This window comes from Sabethes cyaneus, chromosome 3 (genome assembly GCF_943734655.1).
Source record: "Sabethes cyaneus chromosome 3, idSabCyanKW18_F2, whole genome shotgun sequence".
NCBI lineage: Eukaryota > Metazoa > Arthropoda > Insecta > Diptera > Culicidae > Sabethes > Sabethes cyaneus.
In genome coordinates this window covers 214,799,393-214,812,281 of record NC_071355.1, presented here as the reverse complement: position 1 = coordinate 214,812,281, position 12,889 = coordinate 214,799,393, and the positions used below count along the sequence as shown (strand labels likewise).

The 12,889-nt window shown below is 41.1% G+C and overlaps 2 protein-coding genes across 2 annotated transcripts in view; one reads left to right on the top strand and one right to left on the bottom strand.

Annotated features, from left to right (window-relative positions):
* LOC128741808 (uncharacterized) overlaps positions 1 to 5,830 on the top strand; it is a 205,161-nt gene extending 199,331 nt beyond the window's left edge. The window contains exon 6 of the mRNA XM_053837867.1: positions 3,803 to 5,830. Coding sequence (XP_053693842.1) covers positions 3,803 to 4,852 — 1,050 coding nt within the window. The 3' untranslated portion in view covers positions 4,853 to 5,830. The remainder of the gene's footprint in view (positions 1 to 3,802) is intronic.
* The window catches only part of LOC128741810 (deoxynucleotidyltransferase terminal-interacting protein 2), a 483,164-nt gene that overhangs the window by 344,288 nt on the left and 125,987 nt on the right, over positions 1 to 12,889 (bottom strand). The gene's annotated exons all lie outside the window — the stretch shown is intronic.

Sequence of the window (12,889 nt, the reverse complement as noted above, 5' to 3'; positions counted from 1 at the left end):
TTTAATATTGGTTACCGTATAACCGATACCGTAACCAGGTCGAAGGCTAAGGTTACGTACAACTAGAATGTAACTGAAATGTAACCTTCTATGATTAACACTGGTGGTAACTGTTTTATTCAAACTGAAACTATTCTTTGATATTAAATTAACACTTTCTTTTCACAACAATCACTAAAAAATACCTTTTCCCGATATCAACAATGTGAACAATGAACAATGGCTGCTTAAAATCATTTCATGCAATATGCCGAAAACGATACAAAACTTCAAGGACGATGGTGTAGTAGTTAGAACCAAAGGCAAAATGGCTATGAATTTTACTGTGATAGAAGTGATAGCGAAAACAACTTGATTTTTAATGGTTTCTAGGTGAATGCTCCACTAATTCATTATTGCTAAGAATAAATTTAAAAAATCAAAAAATTAAAATTTAAATTTTTATATTTGATTTACAAAACATCAATTTTTCAAAGAAGTAAGTAACGAAAAGCTATATTAAATAAGAGCGCGTGAATTTTTCAAAGCTAGAATCATGCATTTCACCATAAATTTGAAACTGCATTAAAATTTGTGTTGAAATAATAATTTATACACTCTTCTATATTCAACAGTTAAATTTACTGCTTGACGTTGACAGCCATAGATTGAAATAATAAACCTGCTACATTTTCGCTATGCAATAAAAGTTACAAGATAACTAATTTGCCACCAATTGAAAGTCAATTTACAGTTTATGTGTAACTTCAATAGTAACCATTTTGTAACTATACATGTTACATATTGGTTATTGAGTAACTGTTAATGCAACCAGATTTAGTTACATAAGTTGCGCTATTTCGGTTACACAACTGTTATATTTTAGGTTACTGTAACCGAAGTTTTACATTTAAATTTGTCGCATATCAGCCGCTGCGACTCAATTGTGACAACGTGTGCTACTTGGGAGAGCATTACCGGGTAAGGACACGTGGAGGCGCTAGGTTGGGGCTTGGAATGGCTGGAACTACGTTGGACACTGCCTCATTTACCTTTCCCATTTCATACCCTGAACTTGGACATGGATGTGGACTTGGACACCTGGGCTAGGGCTAGGGCTAGGGCTAGGGCTAGGGCTAGGGCTAGGGCTAGGGCTAGGGCTAGGGCTAGGGCTAGGGCTAGGGCTAGGGCTAGGGCTAGGGCTAGGGCTAGGGCTAGGGCTAGGGCTAGGGCTAGGGCTAGGGCTAGGGCTAGGGCTAGGGCTAGGGCTAGGGCTAGGGCTAGGGCTAGGGCTAGGGCTAGGGCTAGGGCTAGGGCTAGGGCTAGGGCTAGGGCTAGGGCTAGGGCTAGGGCTAGGGCTAGGGCTAGGGCTAGGGCTAGGGCTAGGGCTAGGGCTAGGGCTAGGGCTAGGGCTAGGGCTAGGGCTAGGGCTAGGGCTAGGGCTAGGGCTAGGGCTAGGGCTAGGGCTAGGGCTAGGGCTAGGGCTAGGGCTAGGGCTAGGGCTAGGGCTAGGGCTAGGGCTAGGGCTAGGGCTAGGGCTAGGGCTAGGGCTAGGGCTAGGGCTAGGGCTAGGGCTAGGGCTAGGGCTAGGGCTAGGGCTAGGGCTAGGGCTAGGGCTAGGGCTAGGGCTAGGGCTAGGGCTAGGGCTAGGGCTAGGGCTAGGGCTAGGGCTAGGGCTAGGGCTAGGGCTAGGGCTAGGGCTAGGGCTAGGGCTAGGGCTAGGGCTAGGGCTAGGGCTAGGGCTAGGGCTAGGGCTAGGGCTAGGGCTAGGGCTAGGGCTAGGGCTAGGGCTAGGGCTAGGGCTAGGGCTAGGGCTAGGGCTAGGGCTAGGGCTAGGGCTAGGGCTAGGGCTAGGGCTAGGGCTAGGGCTAGGGCTAGGGCTAGGGCTAGGGCTAGGGCTAGGGCTAGGGCTAGGGCTAGGGCTAGGGCTAGGGCTAGGGCTAGGGCTAGGGCTAGGGCTAGGGCTAGGGCTAGGGCTAGGGCTAGGGCTAGGGCTAGGGCTAGGGCTAGGGCTAGGGCTAGGGCTAGGGCTAGGGCTAGGGCTAGGGCTAGGGCTAGGGCTAGGGCTAGGGCTAGGGCTAGGGCTAGGGCTAGGGCTAGGGCTAGGGCTAGGGCTAGGGCTAGGGCTAGGGCTAGGGCTAGGGCTAGGGCTAGGGCTAGGGCTAGAACTACCGAAATGTCTCCTTTATATGAATTGCTTCACTGGATCGACAGGATGACGTAATCAAGAAGGCATGACATGACAAAAACTGGACAATTGTCAAGTATACTAACAAACAAAACTTTCGGACAAAACAAACAAAAGGGACAAATTCCGTCGAATGTAGCGCCAAGACTTTGCTTTTTGCAAATCGAATTTTTCGAAACACCCACCACACTCACCAGATGTTATGTTATTTATTGTAAGTATTTGTAAATTCATTTGTTCATTTGGCTTCGTCACAGAGTTGGTGGTGGTGAGTTGGCTAAAACTGTTGAATTTTTCGAAATCTTCGGTATTTATTCTGAAACGATTTGTAAAATGTTTGACCTTCAAACCCGAAGGGGAGAAGAAGGAAAGGTAACTGTTTTCTTCGAAAATGGTGGCTCTTTATAAAATAACGCGAAACAAGTTCTGTAGGCAAAGAGATCCTCAAGAAAGCTTTGCGGGTGTTTACCAACAAAATACGATTGTATTTGCATGTCGTAATGAATGTTCAAAAGTAATACAAGGCCGATTTCGGACAAATTACTGGGCAAGAATTCTATACCTCAGTCAATCGACAGAGGATCCTAGAAAACTACGAATTAAAAAAGAGGTCAAAGTTTCCGAAGAGCGAGCAAAAAGCAAAGCCTTGGGTTATATACGGCTTTAACCCTCTAACGGGTAAGGCCGTCTGTAGACGGCCTTCGCTTTTGGAGCTCCAGAGCTGCATACGAAATTTGTTTTTAATTGACAATATCGAAAATATGTTCTGTGTCAAGATTTCTTGACATTTTGATACTAATATCATAACATTCTGACCATGCATTCAAAAGTTATCATCTTTCAAAAACAAAAATTCCGAAAAATTTTGACCCTTCTTTATCGACAGACTTCGTACCCGGTTATTAAAGTAGACGACAATTACCATGCTAGTGCAACAATCCTACTGACTCCGTTCAGGAGAGATTCGAGCTTACCTCGACTGGTTTGTTATACCAGCATTGTACCTGGAAGCTAACTGAGTGGTTTTCCAAAAGAGAGGTTTTTGCTTTTTCTGAAGCAGTATGTGATTGACTGTACTTTTTTCCACTATTCAAATTCGACCGAACAATGGTACAATGACAATGGCGTCATTGTAGTTCCCAACGAGTGGAAGCCTTGTAACATTCTAAAGCCGATTGGAAGGCATAGAAAAAGGCCTATAAAATCGAAATTTGGAAACTTTTTTGGGAAAAGTTCGGCGGTATCGCTTTAAAAGACCTGACCGCTGAAACTATTTTCAAATTCTAGAAATTTTCCGCTTATTTCGAAATAAATTTTATAACAAATGTATAATAAACACGACGCAAAAAGACGCAGCTTCTTTAAAGTTGTGTTTCGTGAACTTCATGTATATTTTTTCGATAAAGGAAACGCTTTTGTTTTGTTAGTAGACATTAGGAGCAAATTTTTCTTCTGTAAAAAGCAATGCATCATTAGGTATTTGCAAGCCGTCTTTTCTTGATTCTTCTTTTGACAAAGGCATCGTATTATTTTTTCGCTGCTATTGTCGTATTAACATCATTTCTAGTTTTTTTAAAATAAATAAGCATATGAATGTACAACTAAATATGATTCTTTCTTTTATTTACCTTTCAGCAAGAGCAAAATCACCGGCTGCAGAAGGAGAAAGCAGAACAGCTCAACTATTTGACCAGCCAGCTGCTGCTGCTGGAGTCCCGGATAATGCGCAAGCAGAAGCAAGTGTCCAACATTCTCTACCAACGGGAGCTGACCATCTTTCGGCAGCAGAAGATCATCGAGACGCTATCTAGTCGCCTGATCGACCACGGCATCATCGATGTCGTTCTGGATCCGGCCATCAGCCTAAGCACCACTAACAACAGTAACAATAACAGTAACGATTTTGATTCGCTCAACGATTCCGACTCGGCCGTAGTGCTGGAGGATGCCGATTCCGACTGCAACAGTTCCATCTACTTTGGCGGCGGTGGGGGTAGCCTAAAGTCTCGTTGCGGCGGGAATAAGTTGAACAACGATGTGACCATAGTGAGGTCAATCTCCGATGCGATTGAAACGACGAATTTGAAATATAATAATACGAGGCGATCGAACTGTTTTTTGAGGCGTCCGGAAGTGCTGGAAACGGTTTACAGTGTGGAAGAGGATCCTGAACCACAGGGTGCTGGTGGTGGCGGGGGAGGGGTCGGTCCCGGAGGCAACAAAGCAGATGCTGTAACGGAAAAACGGGACAAGTTTAAAAATCGAACTGAAAAATGTATTTCGTCCGATCAGTCGGACGACTCCAAGGAAAATCAAAGTACAACCACAACCAAGTTCACCAGTACAACAATGACCACCGTGATTATTACCAAGACTAGCTGCGACGGTGATTCGGGAGGATGCGAAACTCCCCCGGGAAGCATTCAAGGCTGCAAGGCCGGAGCGGTGACCAACTACAACAGGGTCATGTCGAACCACCGTTCGGTGACCAAACCGAAGGATGTAAAGTATAAACGCATCAACAAGGCCAAATCGAAAAGTCTGGAGGAGCTACGGGGCCGGCTGAGGCACTGGGTCGAACGGGGAAGCTGCAATATGAACCTGGACGGGGGCCTAGCTCATCTGGATCCTTGCCAACTGCAGCTACAGCAATCGCAGCAAAACCTAGCGCAAAGTTATGCGTGACCTGAGCCAAAGCCCCACGTGCGGGGAAGCATTTAATGATTATTATTTATTACCGGTTAGCCAGGCATTTGCATGCCAGGGACGTTTTTCCGATTCTGGCACAGTCGTTTGAACGTTCGAAGGGCCGCTTTGGGATGTGATTGAAATTTGAAGTGTAACAGGAAAATGAACAGAATAGAAAACACAGCTAATTAAGATTAGTGTCGAGTCCTTAATATTTGTGAAACAATTGTACATAAAAGAGTGATTTTTAAATTTATTTATTACACTATGAATTGTCGGTGGTAAACCAAGAAATTAATCAAAGAGAAAACAATCATTTTTTTCAAATCGTATATAATAAATATCTAAGATTCTGACTGAGTCAGGTTACCTACAGACATGGAATATGAAAGCGAACAGATCGCTTACCAATGTGCTTAGAAAAGATAACACTGGAAGATGTATTCGATAGATTTGTGAACAAGATTCAAGCCTATTATAGCTTTTGTACTATGCACGGAATTTAAAGTATACATACAAAATATCAAGTAATCGATGATGACTGCTTTTTAGGACGCAGCTCAAGTGATCTTTCTATCCAAAGTGTGTTTCAAAGAGCGAGAGAGAGAGAAATGGCAAATTAACTGAACAATCTTTATTGGAGTGAAATTGTGAACTCATACAATTCTATAAATCGTTCGATTTAAGTGAAGATGATTGTAAACGAGCCACAAACGGCTCAACCCTGTACATAAATTCAATTCGGAACAGAATTTGAAAAACATAAGTCCGCGATCCTCAAACAAGGGAGGAAAATATTATGAATTTAAACTAATTACTAACATTTAAGAGGCAAGATAAATTGAGCAGCAAATGTTCTTTTGCTATAATTAGCTAAAACCAAAAGCAGCAAAACAACCATCCTGTGTATAAGAAGTTTTGAATGCTTATTAATCTAATAAAGAAAATGAAACCTTCTGTTCTATATACAGATTCGCATACATACAGCAAGTGTACAAAAGAACTTTTATTTGTTACGCAAGTAAAGAAAGCCATTCCAAACTACATTTTGAATGAAGTTACAAAATAAATCGGAAAACAGAAATCTGATCCAGAGTAACGGCGTGGTTTAAAATTTCATGCTCTCCAGTTAACCTGACTATATATTTACACATAAATAATTCCCATCCAATTATTGATTCAGCTCTCCAGTGCCAGGGCGACCAAATGGTACGCGGTCAGAGCGAATGGCATTGATAATTCATTATGTTTAACTATAGCAGTCGACGAGCGAATCTGCACTGCATAAGTTCCGGTTGTCCCGTTACAGCCGCAGTTATATGGTCCGGACGGTCATGGCGATTGCAGAAGCTGAATTGATTTTTAAAGCTGCAATTAACATCGATCGAGAGGTAAAAATCGAGGGATGAAACGTCGATGACAGCACTTATTCAGAGAATAAAATATTTACAACAGCCACCGTTTGTGACAATTTGTTGCTGACAACGGCGAAAATTCAACGCATTTATTGCGCAGGATGTGATTAATTCAACAAATTACAAAAGTAAAACATTACTTTGTAGGTATTATAATTTATTAATTTCCACGGAACGTTTCATAAATGCAAATTTATTTTTATCCGGTTGTTGTTGCATTGTTTCATACCATTGATTGCACAAATCATCTCAAAATGTGCATGCCAATAAGTACCGAAAACATCGATGCATTCTGTAATTTAGTCAGTTGCTGAACTGTCACAATCAGACTATATTCGATTAAACTTTTCACATAAATCGCTTCGACCTCTAAAGATAAAAAAAAACATCTAGACCAGCGTTAATTCAAAGCAACCATTCACTCGCGGGTAAATTTTTCGGATGATATCAGTGAATTAGCAGTTTTATAGAATATACCTACCATACGCTTTTACGATTTCTATGCTTTTTCTACCGGGCGGGATACGTGCAGAGTACACTAACGTAAACGGATATTCACATGGAAAAGTTTTTTTAATGAGCAACCGTAGCGTAGCGTTCGAAACGAACCAAGCAGAGCAGACAGGGTGCCGTTGGGAGAAAAGTTTTTGTACAAATTTCATCCAGTAATTCCTCGTGACATTTGAATTAGGGATGTGACAGAAAAGTTTCTCCTGGATAAGTTAGGTTGATATTTCGTTATTTGGTACGAGATAAATCGCACGTACTTCTGTGAAGTTGAGTAATAGACGTACTTATAAAATTTATGATGTTGAAATGTTCGTCAGGTTTGTCAAATATAAATTCATTTGCATTAGGAACAAATGAGCACTAGCGTGCCTAGCAGACTCTTATTTTCAGTTATATTTTATATTCTTCACTAGGTCTCTAGTTCCTGTACCGATAGTTGGAAAAACTGCAAGAACACCTAAATCGAACCATCGTACCTGACAGCACGGACCAATCACCAAGCACAGTTCGTTGTAGCCATCATTGTCAATCTTCCAGTTCTCTCCGGATCTGCCAGACTATTTGATATCTAGTCAGACAAACAAAGTTAAAAAATTTCAAAATCTTTGCAAAATGTCAGATTTTGACAGACGTGCCTCGCAGAAAGTTCATCAACTGTAGTTTCAAGAAAAACTTTACATATAACGTGGATTTTCTCCGCCGTCTCAAGATTTGTAGTAATAAAGCCACGGAAATTTACAAAGGCTAAGAAATAGCTGCTGAAGATCATTCCTTATGTTTCGAAGCCCGCTAGTCGGATCACACCTTCAATAGTGATGCTAAATAACTGACTTTACAGTCCATCGCCCTGTAGCAACCCTTTGCGCAATTCGAAGGGAGTCAATCCGCGCCAGTTGCTCCGAAAAACTGTTCTCGCACATTATCCACCATGATTTCTGGTGCTTAACTGTTTCGTAAGCTCCTCCTCCCAGGAATTATCCAATGAGTCCCCGTTGCTAAAGGTTCCTTACCGTTTTTGTAGAGTTCTGCCGGGATTCGGTCCTTTCCGGCGGATCTATTAGTCAGCAGATGTCCAATTTCTCGCCGAATCTCTCTCAGGTTAACTTCCGTTCCCCTTCCTTCTGTTATATCGCCATACCACCAGATGTCCATCAAAGAACTGCTTTCACCTGTTGACTACAAAGTCGTATAGTAGCTGCGCTGCATGCTGCGTACGATACTCGGTACTCCGTAATTTTGCCCTCGAAACACAGCGCAGTGAGCCTTCTAGCCGAAGACTATCACCGGAGTTATCACCATGCGAACGATGAAATCGTTGTCAACGATCTTCAGCAGCGTTACGTGATCCTGAACTTACGTCGCCTCGTGAATACAAGTGTCTTACAAGTGTCAAATGTGCAAAATCCGTAAAGCTCGTCCTACCAATCCATCAATAGCCACGCTACGTCCTGCCCGCCTGGCCGTTATTCGTCCGTTTACTCACGTAGGCCTGGATTATTTTGGTCCATTCTTAGTGAAACTGGCAAGATCTCAGGTGAAGAGAACGATAGCACTCTTTACATGTCTGCTAATTGGAGCTGTTCATCTTGAGATTGCTTTCAGCATTTCGACGGCATTCTGCATTTCCTGCTGTAACCGTTTGAATTAGAAGCTGTCTAAAACAACGCCGCAATCACCTGCTCCCGTTACAAAACTACCACAGGGCAGAATGTGCCATAATAATCGATTAACTGATATGCCTGATAAGGTTAATAGAGGCCGTTGTCGATCAAGACAATACGTTAAACGGCAAGCGATCGAGGACAGCATCCGCAATCTACATCCAATGTTCCGCCATTCCAATACGATCGTTTGACTAGTGCAGCCGTGTTGCTAGAGAGCAGAGTGGGCATATTACTTGCCATATCCTTTACACCACATGGATATTGAGTCAGGTAAGACTTATCAGCTCCATTGGTCCCACTCCAGAAATAAAGGTGTAGTGACATCAAAACTAACTGACCGTTTTATACGGTAAATACAGGACCCAACATTCTCGATTATTAAGCACCGGCTGAAACAACGACCGAGACGATCGCCATCTTCTTCTACGACGCGTTCGCCGATGCGCTTGAGGCCGAGGCAACGGAACGATCAGTCGGCTAGGTGGCCCGAGACAGATTTATTACCGCGCGGGATGCGCTTCACTACATTGGACTCCTTGGACGACGGAATCTAGGCGACCGAGGCTCGTTGATGCACGTGGCGGCGAGCAAGGCCCGCAGTTAGCACGTGGCGGCGGTTCGTAGGTGTACGGCAGAACCTCGTAATACGAATAGAGCGGTGAACGTCCTACGGGAGGAAGTTTGGCCACACGGACGCGTGTGCGACCAGAAAAGGCAGATCCAGCATCGATAGGGTGAGAAAGTAGAGTAAGCTATAATTCGCATGTCATTAGTATTTAAGATAAAGTGAACCACGTGGTTAGGTTAAGTCAGGTCAGAATACCCCGAGAATAAATTGCATGTAAATACGAAAAGTCTTGCTATGTATCTCCAAACCGTGCCGACCCTGAGACATTAATAGGCCTTTTGGTTTAACGAAGAGCATTGCTCAACCGGCTGACAAACAGTCGGTAGCAATTGGCGCCCAACTTAAAAGTTTTATTAGGAGAATATCAGAGAGACTAACTAGACCGCATGTTGCATGACGAAAGAGGACAGCTGATAACTAGAACGTTAAAGTTATTTTGCATTCCTTCGACAATACGACTGATAAGTGATTGCAAATTTCGGATCGGTAACAGCTTTACTAGTGCGCGAAGCATAATTTATGCTTAAATCCACTTTGAATAGTCTACGAAGCATATGGTTTAAACAAAGAAACGTTAATTTATTATTTAGTTTGAGTATTGGGAAAAAGCAAACGGATGTGAATGGGTCTTGATTCAATATTCCATAATCAAACAGTTCAATTATGCATGTATTTAATAATTAAATAGGATTAAAAACACGGCGACGACAAATCTAAGTGTTTAGCTGAACGATTGCCAATCATAATTTAATGTCTTAAGTGATGTTGTAAACTAAGGCTCGTTGAACTAATTCCCTGTAATTAGCTTCATTGGAACTTTTTCGTGTATTATCTAAATATCTTATTTCAATTTTTTACTATAACTGTTAGAGCTTCGGAAATCGAGAAAATGGAATACGAAATTCGATACAAATCTTTGGACGTGTATCATTTAAAAAGTGATGAATTGGAATTTGAACTATCTATCAGAAAAATACCTTTTGAAGTAAACGAACACGACAGTATCAAATATCGTAAATTAAAGGATAAATTAAAAGAAGAAAGAGCAATGAATACGACACAAGTAATTTATTGCGAACCTTCACGACAAATAGAGGAGGAATTAGAACCAATTGTTGAAAATGTAAAAGAAATTACTTTATTAGTAGAAAAATCGAAACCAAATGCGCGAGAGAAACAAAAATTGCAAACGCGATTGATTCATTATATGCATCGGGTGAATATACTACGAAAAATGCGAGATGCGGATAAATTCGTAATATTGTTAACAGGTTTAGAGAAGAATTTGAAATCGTTATATACTAGGTATGTCACACTACTCTCTGATTTACCGGAAATTAGGAAAGAAGTACAAGCAAATATAGATGCAAAATTAAAACACATGAATAAGAAACACAAACAAAGCACTTCGGATAGCGAATTAACAGGAGGATGGGTTTCAGAAAAATCGGAATCGGGTAGAGAAATGAATGATCAAAATGTAGAAAAGGAATCTGGGAGTGAAGGAGGACAGAAAATTGTAGAATTAGAAAAGTCAATAAAGCCTTTAGGAAAAAATCAACAATCAGAAAATGTACCAAAACCTCAACGTAGAGATTTTCTGGATAGAATTGAAAACCTAGAACGAGGAGGGGAGGAAAATTGGGAAGAAATGATAAATTTGTTTAAAGAATTCATCATAGAAGTAAAAAACAAACAGGAGGAACTCGCAAAGAAACAAGAAAGGAAAATGCAAGAGGAAAAGATACTCGAAAGAGAAAAATACACTCAAGCCATGAAAACAAAATTAGAACATTTGATCAAGGCTACGGATCAAAAACCAAAGGAACCTGTAAAAGAAGGAAAAACGTCGAATAAAGATATAAATAAAGCTAAAGAAAATTTGAATTTTGTAAAAACGTCTAGTGATAGCGAACCCGAATACAAAGATAACAAGAGACATGAAACGAAACGGAAAATACTTAAAAAATTAAAGAAACGAAGAGAATTAAGCAGAGCTAGTTCCAGTAGTAGTGGAAGTAGTGGTGACAGCAAATTCGGCTTTAAGGGGTCGGATAACACTGCAGATAACTCCACCACTACCACAGAATCTAGTAGTTCAGACGATTATTATCTGCGGAAAAAACATAAGAACAAACATAGTAGATCCCACAATAAGCGAAAATCTCAGAAATTTAAGCGAGTATCAGTTTGCGATTGGAAGTTTCGATATGACGGTCGCGACAATGGTCGTGGACTTATAGAATTCCTTAAGGAAGTCAAGATGCGGTGTATAGCGGAAGATGTGAACCAGAAGGAACTCTTTCGATCAGCTATTCATCTTTTTTCGGGGAGAGCAAAAGATAGGTTAATTGATGGGATAGAGAATGGTGATTTCCATAGTTGGAATGGTCTAGAAAAGCGTTTGAAAAGGGAGTATTTACCTCCTGATATTGATTACCAACTAGAGGTGCAAGCATCTGCTAGGTTACAAGCACGAGGGGAAAAGTTTTGCGATTATTACCATGAGATACAGAGACTTTTTCAATCTATGGAATCTCAGCTCTCGTCCAAACGAAAATTTTAAATAGTATGGAGAAATATGCGACAGGATTTACCCCCTACAGAATTATACATGACATGAAATTGTTACGCGTGGCGAAGAGCATAAACGCGATTGTGATACCAGAATAATTTCTAATACTGAACGAGATGAACAAAAACAGAATCTGGACAAGAAAATTTACGAAATAGTGAAGAAAAACATTCAGAAAAGTTATAATGACAATAAGCTTCGTTACAATTTAAGATTTCCTATAAAATCTCCAATTTATGAGGTAGGGCAGCACGTTTTTAAGCGTAACTTTCACCTCTCGTCTGCCGGTGAAAATTACAACGCAAAACTTGGTCCCGCGTATACCCCGTGTACAGTTTTATCGCGGCGAGGTACAAGCTCGTACGAACTCGCGGATGAAAATGGTAAGAATATCGGAATATTCTCCGCAGCAGATCTTAAACCAGGTCCAAATTAAAATGAATCTCTTGTATTAATGAATACAATCTTTCGTTCCAGAGAATACGGAACTTGAAATGAGCTCAAGCAGTTACACTAGAATGAAATTGGAATTAAGATGTATTAGATGTGGCCACATCCACAAGTTATGTTGTTCGAATGTGTGTTTAAGTAGCACAGTTCACTTTGTTTTGTATACCCCCGAGCTTTGAGAAGGAAGCCAACTCTTTCACAACTATTCTCCGATCAAGGACGATATGCTTTCATATACAGCAACTTTTTCGATACCCTTTCTAACTAAATGCTTTGGTCAGTGAAATATTATGCCTCTTTGTGCCCATTAGAAGAACAACAGATAAATGCAATCACGTCTCCGATGCCAAATTCTAATGAATGGCCCCGTTGATCCTAAGCATCAATATAGGGAGTAATCTATCACCGACTGACAATTTTAGTACTTTTTGCAAATTTTCTAACACTTTCATTTTCTAAATCCTATCAGTTGTTGAGCAATCGATTAGCTAAATAACACTTGGCGTGCTACAGGACCGCGCAACCTGTACATGTTTATTTGTTGGCTATTGAAAGGGGACTAAACGTTGAATATTGAGAGGGTAACAGTATTAGTTAACGGTAATAATTTCTTCAGTTTGATATTGGAAGGTTAAGACAGATTCCTACCATTGCTATAATTCAATTTAGGGAACAGATGAAGTGTCCCTCGCGTAATTGTTTGTTTAAATTATTGTTTGTATAGTTTATTCTAAGAAGATTGCGGAATTTAAATCAACCCTGGAGCTGTTTTTGTGATGATTTGCGGTTAAC